The 15,122-nt window shown below is 43.4% G+C and overlaps 1 protein-coding gene across 2 annotated transcripts in view; it reads right to left on the bottom strand.

The window, feature by feature from the left end:
• Positions 1-9,094: 9,094 nt before the first annotated feature.
• Polr3e (RNA polymerase III subunit E) overlaps positions 9,095-15,122 on the bottom strand; it is a 28,069-nt gene continuing 22,041 nt past the window's right edge. The window contains exons 18-21 of one of the 2 annotated variants that reach the window (XM_034496547.2): positions 14,538-15,061; positions 12,807-12,884; positions 10,816-10,941; positions 9,095-9,876 (exon numbers count right to left, since the gene is read on the bottom strand). In XM_034496547.2, coding sequence (XP_034352438.1) covers positions 9,820-9,876; positions 10,816-10,941; positions 12,807-12,884; positions 14,538-15,061 — 785 coding nt within the window. In that variant the 3' untranslated portion in view covers positions 9,095-9,819. The remainder of the gene's footprint in view (positions 9,877-10,815; positions 10,942-12,806; positions 12,885-14,537; positions 15,062-15,122) is intronic. The other variant, XM_076942012.1, reaches the window with a different exon arrangement.

The raw sequence follows: 15,122 nt of genomic DNA, 5'->3' as shown, positions 1-15,122 counted from the left end.
AAAAAAATAAAGATTTGAGCATGGTGGGCATGTACATACAACCTCTGTGTAAGCAAACACCAGCAGGATCCTAAGGACTCGCTGGCTCTAGCCAATAAGTAAACTCCAAGTTCAGTGAATAAAGGCTGGAGCAATGTCTCAAGCAATGGTTCACTGGTTAAGAGGACCTGAGTTTGGTTCCCAGCACCCACATCAGGCAACACACCACTGCTGCAACAGGGGTTTGTGATGTATATGACTTTGAGCATGTGCAAACACAATTTGTTTTAAAAGAATAATGGTAGAGGAAGACACTTGGTGTTAACCTTGGGGCCCACACATACATCGACGCACAAAATAACAATAGTTATTAAGGTGAATATTGGTTCTAAAGTAGATGTGCTTTTGAATTAAGCTTTATACCAGTGAGGTAAAGGATCTGAGTTCAATCCCCAGAACCCACATGGTAGAAGAGAACCAAGTCTAAGTTGTCCTCTGACAACCACACCGGTGGCACTCATGCTTCTACATATGTACTCAGAAACACAAAACGTAAAAATTTCAACTTTTTTGAGGCAGCATTTTACTAGACAGCTGTGGCTAACGTAAAACTCACTGTAGACCAGCCTGGCCTTGAGCTTGCAGCACTTCTGCCTATCCAATACTAGGATTCTGAGTACCACCTCCATGGTAGCTGATGACCCTAAATCTGACTCCATTCTCCAAGTGTTGCTGGTGTTAACACCTGGTCTGTGTGGCACTGGGGATTGAACCTGGAGCGTCTGTGTGGCACTGGGGATTGAACCTGGAGCTCATGCATGCTTGGCAAAAACTCGCCAGCTAACCTACATCTCCACATCCCCTCTTCAGTTTTTTATTTTTATTTTTATTTTTATTGGTTATTGTATTTTTTTTACACTTCAAATGTTATCCCCCTTCCCGGTTTCCCCTCTGAAAACCCTCTATCTCCCCCCACCCCCCACCCCACCTCAGTCTTTTGAGGCAAAATCTTGCCACATGTAGTCCAGACTGACATCAAACTGGTGATCTTAGTGATTTAGCCTCAGATGCTGGGATTACAGTTATGTCCTGCTACTTCTAGCTTTCAGGGGATTGTTTATTTTAAATTCAGGCTGTCTTTCCTGACTACCAACCTACCTCTTCTCTCAATTCAACTAACCAGTTTTCTATATGTTCCCAGATATATTTGCCACCCCACATTGTCACAGCCTCTATGACGAGATGGTTTCCAGTCTTCTACAATTACTGCAAAATGGAATGAATGAATGGATGAATTAATACATACACACATACATACATGTATACATACATACATTTGGACATGACTTACAAGTAAAGGTGAAAGGTGTGAGCTCTTTGGCATCACAGGACTGTCATACTTCTGGTCACTCCATAGAAGGATGCCAGGTTTCTCATAGCCATGTCAATGAACTTTTCTGAGAAAGGCTCTTGTGCTTATCCAGTAAACTTTACTATTGTTAAACTAATAGCAGGAAAACAGTGTTTCAGATAGCTTAGACTTAATTTGTTTCACTAATAAAGTTGTATATTCTTTGACTTTACTTTTGGGGATTTGTGTGTCTTGTTGGTAGTGGTGGTTTGTTAGTTTTTTAAAACAGGTCCTCCTTTTGTAGCGTTGGCTGGCCTGGAGCTTGATCTTATGTACATAACGTTCTCCTTATGTAGCCAGGTTGGCCTCTGCCTCCTAAGATGTGTGCAGCCGCTGGACCAGTTGGTATTTATTCCTACTGTTAGCCATTTGTGTTTTCCTTTGTTTGTTGAGGAGCATTAGAACTTAGGAAGTACACTTACACAGTTGAAGACTGCAGACATTTTCCTTGAATATCTTACTTTACTTTTAATGGCATTTTGCCAAACAAATTTATTTCTCTTGATTTGTCCTTTTTGTTTGATAGTTGTATCCATCTGAAGTTTCGTCTGTTCCCCATACACCGAAATCCCATTCATGGATTTGAGCTAATTTATACTCTAGATCCAATTCTGTGTGCCTATGTCAGTTTAATCACTGTGCTTGATATTTATATTTTCATAACTGAAAGGGAAAATAAAGTTTCTTCCATAGAATTTTCTCATGGGTTTTTTGTTTGTTTGGTCAGTTGGTTGGTTTGGGGTATGAGTTGGCATGGTTTTTCTTGTCTAACCTTGTCTAGTTCTTGGATGTAAGAACATATTGAGGTCAGTTTTGTTTTGTTTTGTTTTAAAGATTTGTTTGTTGTTTGTAACCTTGGCTGCCCTGGAACTCAATTTGTAGACCAGGCTGGCCTCAGACTCACAGATTTGGCTGTCTGTCTCCAGTATGCATACCACTATGCCTGATTAAAGATTTATTTTACATACATGAGTGTTTGCATGCAGTATCCAGAGGACTGAATAGGGCACTGAATCTCCTAAAACTTCTGTCACCCATTGTAGTGTGCCATCATGTGGGTGCTGGGAATCGAACCTGGGTCCTCTGCAAGAACAACAAATACTCTGACCATCTTTCCAGACCCTGGTAGGTCAGTTTTTTAAGTTTTGTGTGTGTTTGCCTGCATATGTCTGTACCTCTGGTGCCCAAGGAAATCACAAGATGGTGTCATCCCTAGACTAGAACTAGAGTAAAATGGCTGTGAGCCACCATGTGGTTGCTGGGAATTGAGTACCAGTTCCCTAAGAGCAGTCAGTGCTTGTAAAGTCAAGTGTTGTATTTGTTTGGCTTTTTGAGACAGGGTTTCTCTGTATAGTCCAGCTGTCCTGGAACCCACTCTCTAGACCAGGCTGGCCTCCCAAATGCTAGGAATGAAGACATATGCCACCACTGCGCTCTCTCTCTCTCTCTCTCTCTCTCTCTCTCTCTCTCTCTCTCTCTCTCTCTCTCTCTCTCTCTGTGTGTGTGTGTGTGTGTGTGTGTGTGTGTGTGTGTGTGTGTGTGTTAATACACTGAAATGCTAGGACTCGACTGATACAGAGCCACCAGTCTCAATGGTTTTGCACATTTGGACAGATTTCTCTGTTGGGCTTCGTGGCTGGTGCATATGAAGAAGCTAATGATTCTGGCTGTGTTGTTGAGTAAATAGGATTAGCTTTTACTTGACAGTTCTGAAAAAATTTTAACTCCTTTTTTAACCCTTTTCTAATACTTGTCTCACTGGTTCATTTAGAATACCATAATTACGATGAGAGTAAACATACTCAGTCTGAAGTAAAGGGTGTATCTACTGTTCAACTGTGATGCTGGGTTTTTAGTCAGTCAATAATTTATTTGAAGAAATTATATATCATTTTATACCAAGTAAATCAGTATATTTAACCAGGTAAAATTTTTATTTTTCCCTTTGTGTACATGTATGTATCTTCTCCTCCCCCTTTAATCACAAAAAGTAACGTACTGGTGTCATATACTGTATAATAACACCTAAAATGTCTTCTGCCAAATTCTCAGCATACTAATCTCAGCAGCCCTAATGCTGGAAGTTATCTCATCCTACGTAACTGCAACTTTGTACTAATTGACATCTATCTATCTCTTATCCCTGGTAACCACCATTTTTATTATTTCTATGCATTTTTTTAGTTACTGTACCTGCAAGTACTGTTACATACTTTTATGTGTCCTAGCCTTTTAAAAATGCTAAATAATATTCCCATGTATGTGTTTATATTACAATTACCCATGTTGATGGATACTTTGACAGTTCTGTATCTTGATATTATGAGTAGTGCCTTAATGAGTAAAGAACTGCAAGTACCTTTCAAAGCTGGTTTCCTTTCTTTGGTATATGGTCAGAAGAGGCACTGCTGGGTCCTACAGTAGGTCCATCTTTATTTAACAACCATAGTTTTCCATGGTGGCAGCACCAGTCTCTATTCCCACCAACTATATATAAGGGTATACCCTTTCCCTATACCTTCAATACTTTTTGATAATTACCATTTTAGCAAGTGAGAAAACATCTCACATTCATTGGGACTCCTGATATGCATCTTCTTAGTGGTGTCAAAGACCTTTCATGTACCTGTTGGCATTTGATATCTTTGGAGAAGGGTCTATCCAACTTCTTTGTTTTAAAATCAGGTTCTTTGTGGGAGGTTCTTGTTTGCTTGCTTGGCTTTCTCAGTTGATTGAGTTCCTTAAAACTGATAATAATCCCTTGCCTAGGTTTGTGGTTTGCAAATATTTTCTCCCAATCCACAGGTTCCCTTCTTGTTCTGTTTCCCTTGCTGTGAAGGAGGTTTTTAGTAAGTAGTCCCACATACTGTTTTGTTGCCTGTGCTTTGACCAATAATCCATTATCAAGATCAAGGAGTAGTTTTTTCCAGTTTTGTGTTTTATAGTTATACAGGTCTTATGTTTAGGTCTTTAATCCATTTTGAGTTTTTAAATATTTAATGTGCATGGATGGTTTATACATCTATGCACCAAGCACATGGGAATTGAACCCAGGTCCTCTGGAAGAGGAGCTAGCACTTAGCAGCAATTAAGCCATCTGTCCAGGCCCTTGAGTTGATATGCAAACACACACATCAGATGAAGGTCCAATTCCATTCTCCATGTAGATGTTGCTGTAGTTTAGATCTGGAATATCTAAACCCACAAGTACTATGGGGGAAAGAGATGGTTGTATGTCATTAGGCATGTGCCCTTGAAGGGAAGAACAGAGTATCCCTTCTCTCCTCCCCTTTTAGGGAGGTGGGAAAGGGGGCTTCTGGCCCTGAAGTAATTTTGTCCCACCAGCCACTCTCGTATGATACACATCACTGGCCAAAACCAGGGTTCCCAAGGGATCTTAGATTGACATCTACAAGAGCTGTATGTTGAGTAACTCCCAAGTTGTTTCAGGTGGTTCTTATAGAGATAGCTGGTTACAAATTTTCCTGTTATCACTTATTGAACATAAAACCTTTTTCCATATCCTATGTTTTTATGCCAGCACCAAGGTGTTTAATTATTATCACATTATAAATTGTAAAATCAGGTACTATCATGCCTCAAGCGTTGGTATTTTTGTTCAGCTTTGCTTTGGCTATTCAGGGTCTTCTGTGAGTTTTAGGAGGATCTACTATGTATCTGTGAAAAATGCCCCTGGAATTTTGGTATGGTTGCATTACGCCATAGACAACTTTGGGTAGTATGGACTTTTAATCACATCCAGCCCATGAACATGGGTTACCCTCCACCATTTTGAGTTATCTTGAACTCTTGCCAGTGACATTCACTTTCTTGGTTAAGTTTATTCCTAGACATTTATATATTCTGATGCTGTTCTAAATGGGGTCTTTGGAGAAATGCTACCATACTGATCTGTGTACATGGCAACTCTACTGAATATATAATAGACCAGGTGTCTCTTCTTCAGGGAACCATATCATCTGCAACCAAGACAATTTTCACTTCTTTCCATTCTGGATGCTTTTTATTTTTCTTGTCTAATTGCTCTTGCCTAGACTTCCAGTACTATGTTGAATGAAAGTGGTAAGTGGGCATCACTATTCCTGAACTCAGGAAGTTTTCAATTTCCATCACTGCATGCTATATTTGTTGTGGCTGCACAACCTTGGTTATGTGAGCTGTGCTGAGAGGGAACTTTTAGTATGAAAATACCCTTAAGTTTGTCCATTGCTGTTTCTGCATCTATTGAGATGGTCATTTTTGTCTTTCATTCTAGTATGCTCATCTCACATTTGTTGATTTATGTACACTCGCACATTCTTATATTCCATAAACAAATCTCACTTGGTAATGGTGAAGGATCCTCTCCATGTGTTGAATGGAGATCTTGATTGGAGATGGCAATTTTCCTCACTTGACCTATTTATATAACATAAGCTGGATTAAATAGATGCCCTAAAAAATAATTTCAACCTCTCTCTCCCTACCTTGTTCCTGTCCTCCCTCCCTCCCAGGGTCTTACTACACCAATCAAGCTAGTTTTTATTTCCCAATCTTACGACTCACATTTCCACCGTGGTCCTTGTTTCACAGATTCTGTGCATATCTATGCATCTGTTATGGTAAGGTTATTTAATATGCTCCCAGAATCAGTAAGATGTTTACTGGTGTCATATCTTGTATTTTCAGTCAGTGCTTGGCAAGAATTGGGATGCTTACATTTAACTCCAGTGGTTGTGTTCTAAACATGGGATATAATTCTAATATCTATGCTTTTTATTCATTAATAGTTGATCTGTTACGACTTCCTTTGTAGACAACTTTTTAAAAAAGTTTTTAAGTAAATATTATTTATTTTGGGATGGGAAACAAGGTGCTAGTGGAGGACAGAGGACAACTTGGCAGGAGTTGTTTTTCTCCTCCCACCATGTAGGTTTGAGAGACTGAACCATCATTCACTCACGCTCCATGATGTCAGATCAAGTGCTGTGTGCGCATACATAAAACATATATGTATATGCACTCGTAAATGAAGTGCCAAAGCCAGAGTCACTGGATCCTCCTGGATCTGGAGTTACAGGCAATTGTGAACCATCCACAATGGGGACTGGAAACTTAACTCAGGTTCTTGGCAAGAGCAGCACGTACTCCTAATTGTTGAGCCAGCTCTGCTAGCCTCCATGGTCCCTGAATTTTGACAGTTGCTGATAGGCCTTGATGTAATCTTCTTTCAATTGGGAACTTTGTAGCTAGATTTTATTCTGTAAACCCCATACTAGTCAGGTGGTGATGTCGCACACCTTTAATCCCAGCACTCGGGAGGCAGCAGCACGTAAATCTCGAGTTTGGTCTACAGAGCAAGTTCCAGAACAGTCAGGGCTACACACATAAACCCGGTCTCAAAACAAAACCCAAAACAACAAAAAGCCAGAAATCCCATAAAGCTTTCTTCATTATTTTCCCTTTGCATATTTTCATAGCCTCCCTTCAGTCTGCTGCTGGCACTGCTACATCCTTCATTTTACCTACTGTGCCTTTCATCTTCAGAATTTTTTAAAAGACAGGGTTTCTCTGTGTAGGCTTTTTTGGAATTCACTTGTAGACCAGGCTAACCTCGAATTCAGGGCCTCTGCCTGCCGAGTGCTGGGATTAAAGACGTGTACTACCACACCGAACTCTTAACTATTTCTTTTTAGATTTTTCACTTTGGCCATTTAGTTTCCCTGACTTAACTGAACTTGGTGTTGTATTTTAACTTTGAATCGACATTTATGGTGTTTCTGGTGCTTAGCTTTACTGTGTTCCCCATATTGTACTTGATCCTGTGGCTGTTAATGTATGTTTGAAGTAGAAACTTGTTCCAGGTTTTTTTTTTTAAGATTATCTGGCAGTCACCCACCTGCCTAATCCAGTTCTAAAAGTCCTCAAAATGACTGTTCCAGGTCAGTAGGTGCAACGCAGAAGCCTGGCACCTAGGTTTACGAGGCTGTTTTGAAAACTGAGGATCTGCTGAGGTGTATCAGTTGACTATGTATGTAGAGTTGGGCTGGAAATTGGGTCCCTAAAAGTGGATCTCCAGCTATCTAGGTACCCTGGGATAGGCACAGATCATAGAGCTACCTGGGACAAACTAGATACTGGGCTCACAGGGTTAGCCTGGATTAACTAAGGTCAGACCAATGCTAGGATTTACTGGAAACCTAGACCCTGGATCTGCTTAGGTCTGGAGCTGCAGAGGAATGAAAGGTAAAGGACATGGCATTGGATAGCCTCGGAACATCTTTCTTGGTAGCCATGGCTAGCCATGTGTTTGAAGCCTTGGGCAGTAGGAGCCAAGTGATGCTGGAGATGGGCCTGAACCATATATTCCAGGGTTAAGCAATAGAACGAGTCACAGATCAGCCCTGAAAGAGCGGCACTGAATGAGGTTGGCTTTGGGATCCAAAGCGAAGGCCAGTGCTCACTTCCCAGTTCTTCCTGTGGGTTTACTTTTCTACACAAACTGGGGTTAAGGAAGGTGTGTTATAATACTTTGTTCCTCTTTACTAAGTGTTTTATGCTGGCTACACGCAGGTTAAGATCTGTGGTTTCCTTAGCTCTTATGAAGTGTGTCTTGCTGTGGAGAGTTAACAAAACTGATGTTTCTGTGAAAGGAGGGAGAGCTGGGAAGTGCTGCTGCTGTCACCGCGATTGGTGCTTTTCTTTAGCACCCCATTCTTCCCATTCTCCTATCTAAGTTTACTTAGCTTTCTGGATTTGGTGGTGTTTTTATCTAATGCATGGCCTTCCTCACTGAGACTGAACTGAGTAAGTTCTCCCTACATGGTCTGTTGTGCCAGGCACAAGGGCTTCCCTTTCAAAGGACAAAAGGACCCTAGAATATGGTAAGGACATATTCCTCATTGGTTCGCTAACTTTTAACTGTTACCAAGAGCCACCCTATTAAATGATGTGATTAACAAATGTTCATTTGAGAGTACATCCCTGACTGATACCTCGGCTAAAGGATACTAATGTGTCTAATATTTCTAAAGAGAGAGGAGCCCGGAGCATCACTGCAATCCTCAGCCAGCAGTGACTGTGCTGCAAAATATGGGCTATTTCAAGTCAGCTCTCACCCAGCCCACCTCACCTTTTCCCCATCTTCAAGGACTATATGGTCTGGCATGTTTACCACAGCTAAAGTCTGGCGATTCGGCATGTACATCATAGCTTGGGGGGGGGGGGGGGTTTTAGAAGTATAAAATATGACATTCTGAAGACTTAGTTAAAAAAAACTTTATTACATTTTGAGTTAAAATATTTGGGTCTGAAATACATTAATATTTATTTTTTAAAACTATTTGAATGTTAACTACTAAAACCTTAAAGATTAATCAGCTCTCAAATTCCCACAGGAGACTGCCCTGCTAGCTCCCTTCCCTTCTTAAGAAGCTGGTGTTCACTTTCCATCCTTCTTTCCTTCTGCTTTTGTGTCTGCTGCCACTCAGTGGCTGTCCCTATGTGTGTGGTGGAAGCAGTGTGCACAGACGAGTCTTCAGAGACCTTTGGGCACTCTATCAGACCAACCTTGCAAGGTCAAGGGGAGCAACAAGTGGACCGTGACCTGGTGTCATGGCCTCCCTTCGATCTTTAGTACTGAATGCTTTGAGAGCACAGAGGACATTTTCTTCCTGCAACTATTTGAGGACAGCAGCACCATGATGCCAGTTTAGTGTTAGCGTTTATTTTAAAAATACACAAAATATAATTTTTTTACATCAAAATGATAACCTCGCTTACACACTGTTCCACACTTACCTGGTTCAGTTTGCGCCTTTATGCAAACATTAAGAGAAGATGGAGTTAATCTAGTATTTTGCTATGGTTTGTGTAAACAGTTGAGACTGCTACAGAAAGCAGGCTGCTGTAAAAGGTAAAGTGGCCTCAGAAACCCAACAGTAAAATGTTCAATTTGGTTTAATAAAATTGGCAGAAGTCTTAGCAGAGAGAAACTCTAAGACTAATTATTGGCTTCTAGGCATTTTAAATATTAAAAACCTTAAGGTTCTCTTCATCTTGTAAACATAACTTTAACTATGTTGGCATTCATTTAAAAGAGGAAAATATTAAACCATGATTTTCATAATCCTGCCCATGTCAGTGTACACTCTCTTTATTATGAGAATGAAACCCAGTAAGCAAAATACATCAGGAATTTCAAATTGTACTGCAAAGAAGGCCCGGCTGGTCTCTGCTGGGAGCAGTCTCACTTACGCTGACCCTGCCACTGGCTGAGTGTGAGCCCTCTGTCCTCTGGGTCAGGCAGGGCCACAGGCCACCAGGTAGGCTGATCTTCTTCCTGTGTCTTGAGGCAAGTCGAGACTGCTTGTGGCTCTGGCATCCTTCCCTGGGCTTGGACTCGTTGAGTTAGTGGTTTGCTACTATTGTCAGGATTGTACTGTCCCCTTAAGGTACCACATGCCACCACAGCTTACACAACAGTCCTAGAGATTAAGAAAACCGGGTAAGGGCAGATTTTAGCAGGAAAGATAACTAGTGCTATTATAACCTGATTTATGATTAGTAGACAGAATACAAACAGTAAATCAAAAACTGCCTAAGCAGACTGCTGTGTAGCCACTTTGATCCTAAAGGGCTTTTGAGCCTTCATACCTCAGGGACATTTTAAGATGTACTATATAGTTTGCTGTATAAATAGAAAACAAATACTTTTCAAGTTGACCAAGACAAAGAGACTTAGTAAGGCATATCACCTACATGCCAGTAGACAACAGGGGATGTGTCAGTGGCTTTTTGTGTTCCATTTCACAGATGCACCACAGTTCAGAAGAGCAATCCAAAGTGCTTTTACATTAAGCAAACAGGACTCCTTTCTTTGTTTTTTGATTTGTGTTTGTTGGAAACAGGGTTTCTCTGTATAGCCCTGGCTGTCCTGGAACTCACTCTGTAGACCAGGCTGGCCTCAAACTCAGAGATCTGCCTGCCTCTGCTTCCTGAGTGCTGGGACTAAAGGTGTATGCCACTGCCACCAGGCAGTATTTCTTTTTTAATTAAAAAAAAAAAAAAGGGGGTGGGGTGGGGTGGGGTGTCCTGCCAGTTATACAAGTAGGTGCAAGATGCCCAGGACACAGGATTCTAGTGTAAACCTGTCTTTTACTGAGTGATGATGAACACTTCCTCACGCCCAACCCAACTCTGCTGCATGAAAAAGCTCACTTTCCTGCCAGTGTACCAATGCTAGTCATTAGCAGTGGATAGCATCAGACGGGTGGGCACTAGGGGTAAGCTGTCCTGATTTACTATACACACAGCAGGAACAGAGGTACTAGACACAACTCCCTTCCACATGAGTGCTCTTAAAACGACAGTTTAGAGTCGGAGCCTAGAAGTTCTGGGTGAGGCCTCGTGCACAGTGGATATACCTTTAGCACTTTATCCACCTCCTGTTTGCTTAGCTCTTCTCCACATTCTTGAGTCAGCCGAGACTGGATCAGGTTCCGACGCACTCGGTAATTTTTGGAAAATATTTCAAGCAAAACCTGTCGATGCTTTAATTAAACAACAACAAAAACCATCAGTATGAGAAATAGTCTCCCAAGTGTGAACTATCCCAAATGACAGACAGCCCCCTACTCTGCAGTGTCTAATGAACAGCCTGTGGCTCAGCACTCCTGGTTAGAGATCAGCAAGACTGACCTATTTGTCACTGTTCCAGACTGCAGTGAAGGAACTCAGGAAGAGCAGTTTGGACATACAAGAAGTAAGCAAGCAGAAGCAGCCCGTTTAAACTGGGTGGGGAAGTTATCTAAATTGGCTCAAAGTCTAGACACTAGCGTAACACTTAATCGGGAAACTGGAAGATGACCAAATTCCTACAGAGAAATTAAATAGCAGAGGCTAGACCTTCCCCAAAACAGGAAGACTGAGAACTGGCTGCCGGGGTGGTGACGCCCACCTACAGTCCCTGCTGGGGAAGGCAATAAGCACAAGCCATGCTACAGTGAAAAGTTCTTTTCTCAAAAAATAAGAAGACATCTAGTAGGTTTAATATCTCAAATTTCTGTAAGAATACAAAAAGGTAAAGAAATTTATCAGCTTACAGGATTAAGAGCCCAACTGTCTAGTAAATAAAGAATTCCGAATATATAGAAGTCCTACCAATGTAGAGAATAAACTGCAGTTTGCGATTAAAGGAAGAACATGGCTTAAAGATCTCACAAGAAGAATGTCACTGAATTTCAACTTTGAAATGATTAAGATACCATCTTCCTACAGGGGAAATGATTTGCCCTGTAAATTTTAGTTCTATTGTTATCAGCAGTACTTGAGGGCAGAAAAACGAAACAAAATAAAAAAAAAAACTCTGTCACATCAGAGGCTAATATAAAGTGAGAGAAGCTTAGATTCTAGACACAGGAAGAGCGAGGCACATGGAGAAGTAGTGACGTCACATTCCACAGGTGTGCTGGTCTGCTGTGTTCAGAACAACAGACTAGTGCACAGAGCCAGTGAGCCTGTGAGCACGTGAGACGGCTCAGCAATGAAGGTGCCTGAAGACCAGAGCTGGCTCTCTAGCCTCACATGGTGGAGGAGAGGAAAGCATCAACTGCAGCATGAGCACGTTCTGTGCTAGCATGAGGTCACTCCACTGATCTGCTAACAGTGCCTCTGAGGAGCACGAGTGGGGTCGAGCAGCACTAGAGACAGCTTCCCCACAGTTCTTTAGATCCTGGTTGATTTTAAATGAATTTACTACTTTTTTCTTCTTAGTGATCAGAGAAGCTACATAGGAAAGCCTGAAGCTGCCTTTCTTGGCCAAAAATAGGTTCACTTCAAGACTCCTGTTAGAAGCTAGGCCCCACACCCACTCTTGTTCTCAGCCTTCCTGTTCCCCTGGCAGGTAAAAGGGAAGCAGGCTTCAGCAGGATTCACTCCTTGTCTCAACCTGACTGACACTTCTGCTAAAAACAAAACAAAACACTTTAAACTTTGGAATCCAGGCAAGTTCATGATTTAAAGGCACCATCTGGACTGCAACTCCCTCCCAGAGATGCACTATACAAACACTGGAAACAGGATCACAGGGCAAAATAGCCAAAATCCAGGTTTGAGCCACCACACTACTGAAAACCAGTCATCTTTTCAAAGGTGATTCTGTTCTAATTTGGCAGACATCTAAGTTCAGGTTCAAACCACTGGCACACACTGCCTGTCTTGGCCTGTCTTGGAGTGACTGGAAAACCTGACATGTCCAGTGCCCAGCTCCTAATGGCCTCAACCTCCCAGGACTCCAGAGAAAGATGACAAAGAAAGAAAGAAAGAAAAAAAGGAAGAAAGGGAGGGAGGGAGGGAGGGAGGGAGGGAGGGAGGGAGGGAAAGAAAGAGACAAAAACAAACAAACAAACAACCTCACCTGGTCACTCATGTCTCCAGACTCCCAGAGGGCAAATACCTTCTGCTCATCAGGTGAAGCAGCAGTCTGTGGGGGAAACTGGCCCAAGCACGAGCTGGTCATTTCTCTGTCTTGTGAACCTGCTGCCCTGCCCACTTCAACCCACCTAGCGTGTAGCCCAGTCCTAGGCAAGAGCAGCCGAAGCCTGACTCTTCTACTCATCTGGCTCTGTGAAACGAGTCTGAAATGCCAGTGCAACCACAGGTGTTTGGGACGGCATCGGTGTGATGCTGCCGAGGCATCTCCCTTTCCCTAGCATTCCTTAGGGCTTCCCGTCAGCTGTTTCCCACAAAGACAGCATAAGAAGTATGGCTAAAACAAGATGTTGTCAGACTCCCAAGCCTTTGATGCCACCATAAAAGGGGCAACCAGAAGAGGATAGCAGTCCTGGTACCTGAAAAGGAGGTCAGGGAAGACGCCAGCATTGTGGCCTACAGTCTCTAGCGGATACTAGTGCTCACTAACACATAAAGCCTGACATAGGACTAGAGCAGCACTGAGGTGTTGCCCTGCCCATTCGAGCTGTTCACTGTCTACAGGTACTTAGCTCAGAGTAGTAAATAAAGCACACAAGGTAAACTTGGGTCTTTATGTCTACTCTCCACGGCCTTGTTTTCTTGGCCATGCTATGAATATGGCCCTTGGGTCAGGCTGTTCCACATAGGGCTGAGGTGTTCTCTAGATGCCAGAACTTCTGAGAGGAAGGAGCACCACTTTCACAGAAGGTCCCTCATCCTCTGTCCATGTGGATGGCCTAGACAATCTCACTGCTACCAGGCTAGTATCCTTTTCTTGCCCAGTACACAGAAAAGTAGGCCTGCAGAATACTGGCCCCACTTGGGGTAGCCACGGACCAGATCCCAGTATCTTATAAAAGTAAACCTCAGCAAGGAAATTCCACCAATAGAGGCTACAGAGCCTCTTGTCTTGTTCCTTACATACGGAGGCAAGGGCCTTGGCCTAGGCATCATCCTAGGCTAGGCAGAGGTGCTTGTGGGCTCGGTGCTGCACATGGCATACTCCCTATTTATAAGCCAGCATAGCCACCTCCCCATCGTCCCTACCCGATTTGCTTCCTGGGCTGGCTAAAGCCTAGGAATGAGCCATACGGCTTCCCTCAGGACTGTACCCAAACACTCCTTTCTACCAAAGGCAACAGTCTCCAGCCCCACTGTGGAGCCCACACCATGGGCAGGAAGAACTGACATAGAGGAGGCTCACCTACCACCCCACGCCTCCTGCAGAGGCTAGAGCTTATATGGTCAAACCCTGAAAGCCATGGCTTCCCTACGTGGGGAAGTGCTCAGCTGACTTCTGTGAAAGTGGACTAGAGAGAGCCTCCAGACTGAGGCTCAAATTCTAGCTGTACCACTCATGTCCTAGGGACTAACTAAATACCAACCAGGTAAAGGACTTATGTTTATGGAGGCCATACTTTCCTATGGTAGAAAGCCAACACACCCACTTCAGATGAGGACAGGGAGCCCTGAGACTCACATAGCCATCTGACGAACACAACCATGTACTCTATCCACATGCAGCCTCATGGCCACTGTCCCTAAGACAGACATGGAGCCAAGACACACAGACTTCTCCCCATGCTTCTTGATTCCTAAGAAGGTGAAGACTGCTCAGCTGCCTTCCTGAAGGACTCTGATTGACCCTGTCCTGGCAGACACAGACTTTACTTACAGGCACCAGTATCTGCTTGCAGCCAGCGGCCAGCACCGTATCCTGTAGCATTCGGTCTGAGACGCCACTGAAGAGTGTGTGGCCTGGGGGCAGGCCTGCCAGGTGCAGGTTGAAGAGGCGCTTGAGTTCGCTCAACGTGAGCACAAACTGTCTCTGAAAGGTGGCTTCCACAAAAGCCTTCAGTTCCCGGGCAACTGGGTTGCTAGCACAGCCTGGAATTGGGTGCCCATTTAGGCTATCCCCACCCACTGCCCACCCAGCAGGCAGCCCGTTGGCCAACTTGGTGCTGAAGCAACTGCTAGGCGCAGTGTCCATGGGTTCCTCTTCCTCAGCCTCCAGCTCATCCCCAACAGCCTCCTCCTCACTCAGGGGTTCCTCCTTGATCTGCACGCTGGGCAGGACTGTGGCTGCCCGCATCTGGTCCTTCCGTCGTTGCAGCTCACGCTCCAAGAAGACATGGTTCTGCTGGGCCTTGGTTTTGGCTGTTTGGACCCGCTGTTCCCCAGAGACCAGACCAACAGATGCTGTGTAAACAGATAGTATGATTCAGAAGGGCACAGGTCCCAGGCAGACAAAGCATGAAAA

This window comes from Arvicanthis niloticus, chromosome 1, assembly GCF_011762505.2.
Source record: "Arvicanthis niloticus isolate mArvNil1 chromosome 1, mArvNil1.pat.X, whole genome shotgun sequence".
Lineage (NCBI taxonomy): Eukaryota > Metazoa > Chordata > Mammalia > Rodentia > Muridae > Arvicanthis > Arvicanthis niloticus.
Note: the sequence above shows the minus strand (reverse complement) of the source record. Positions and strands in the feature narration are given on the sequence as shown.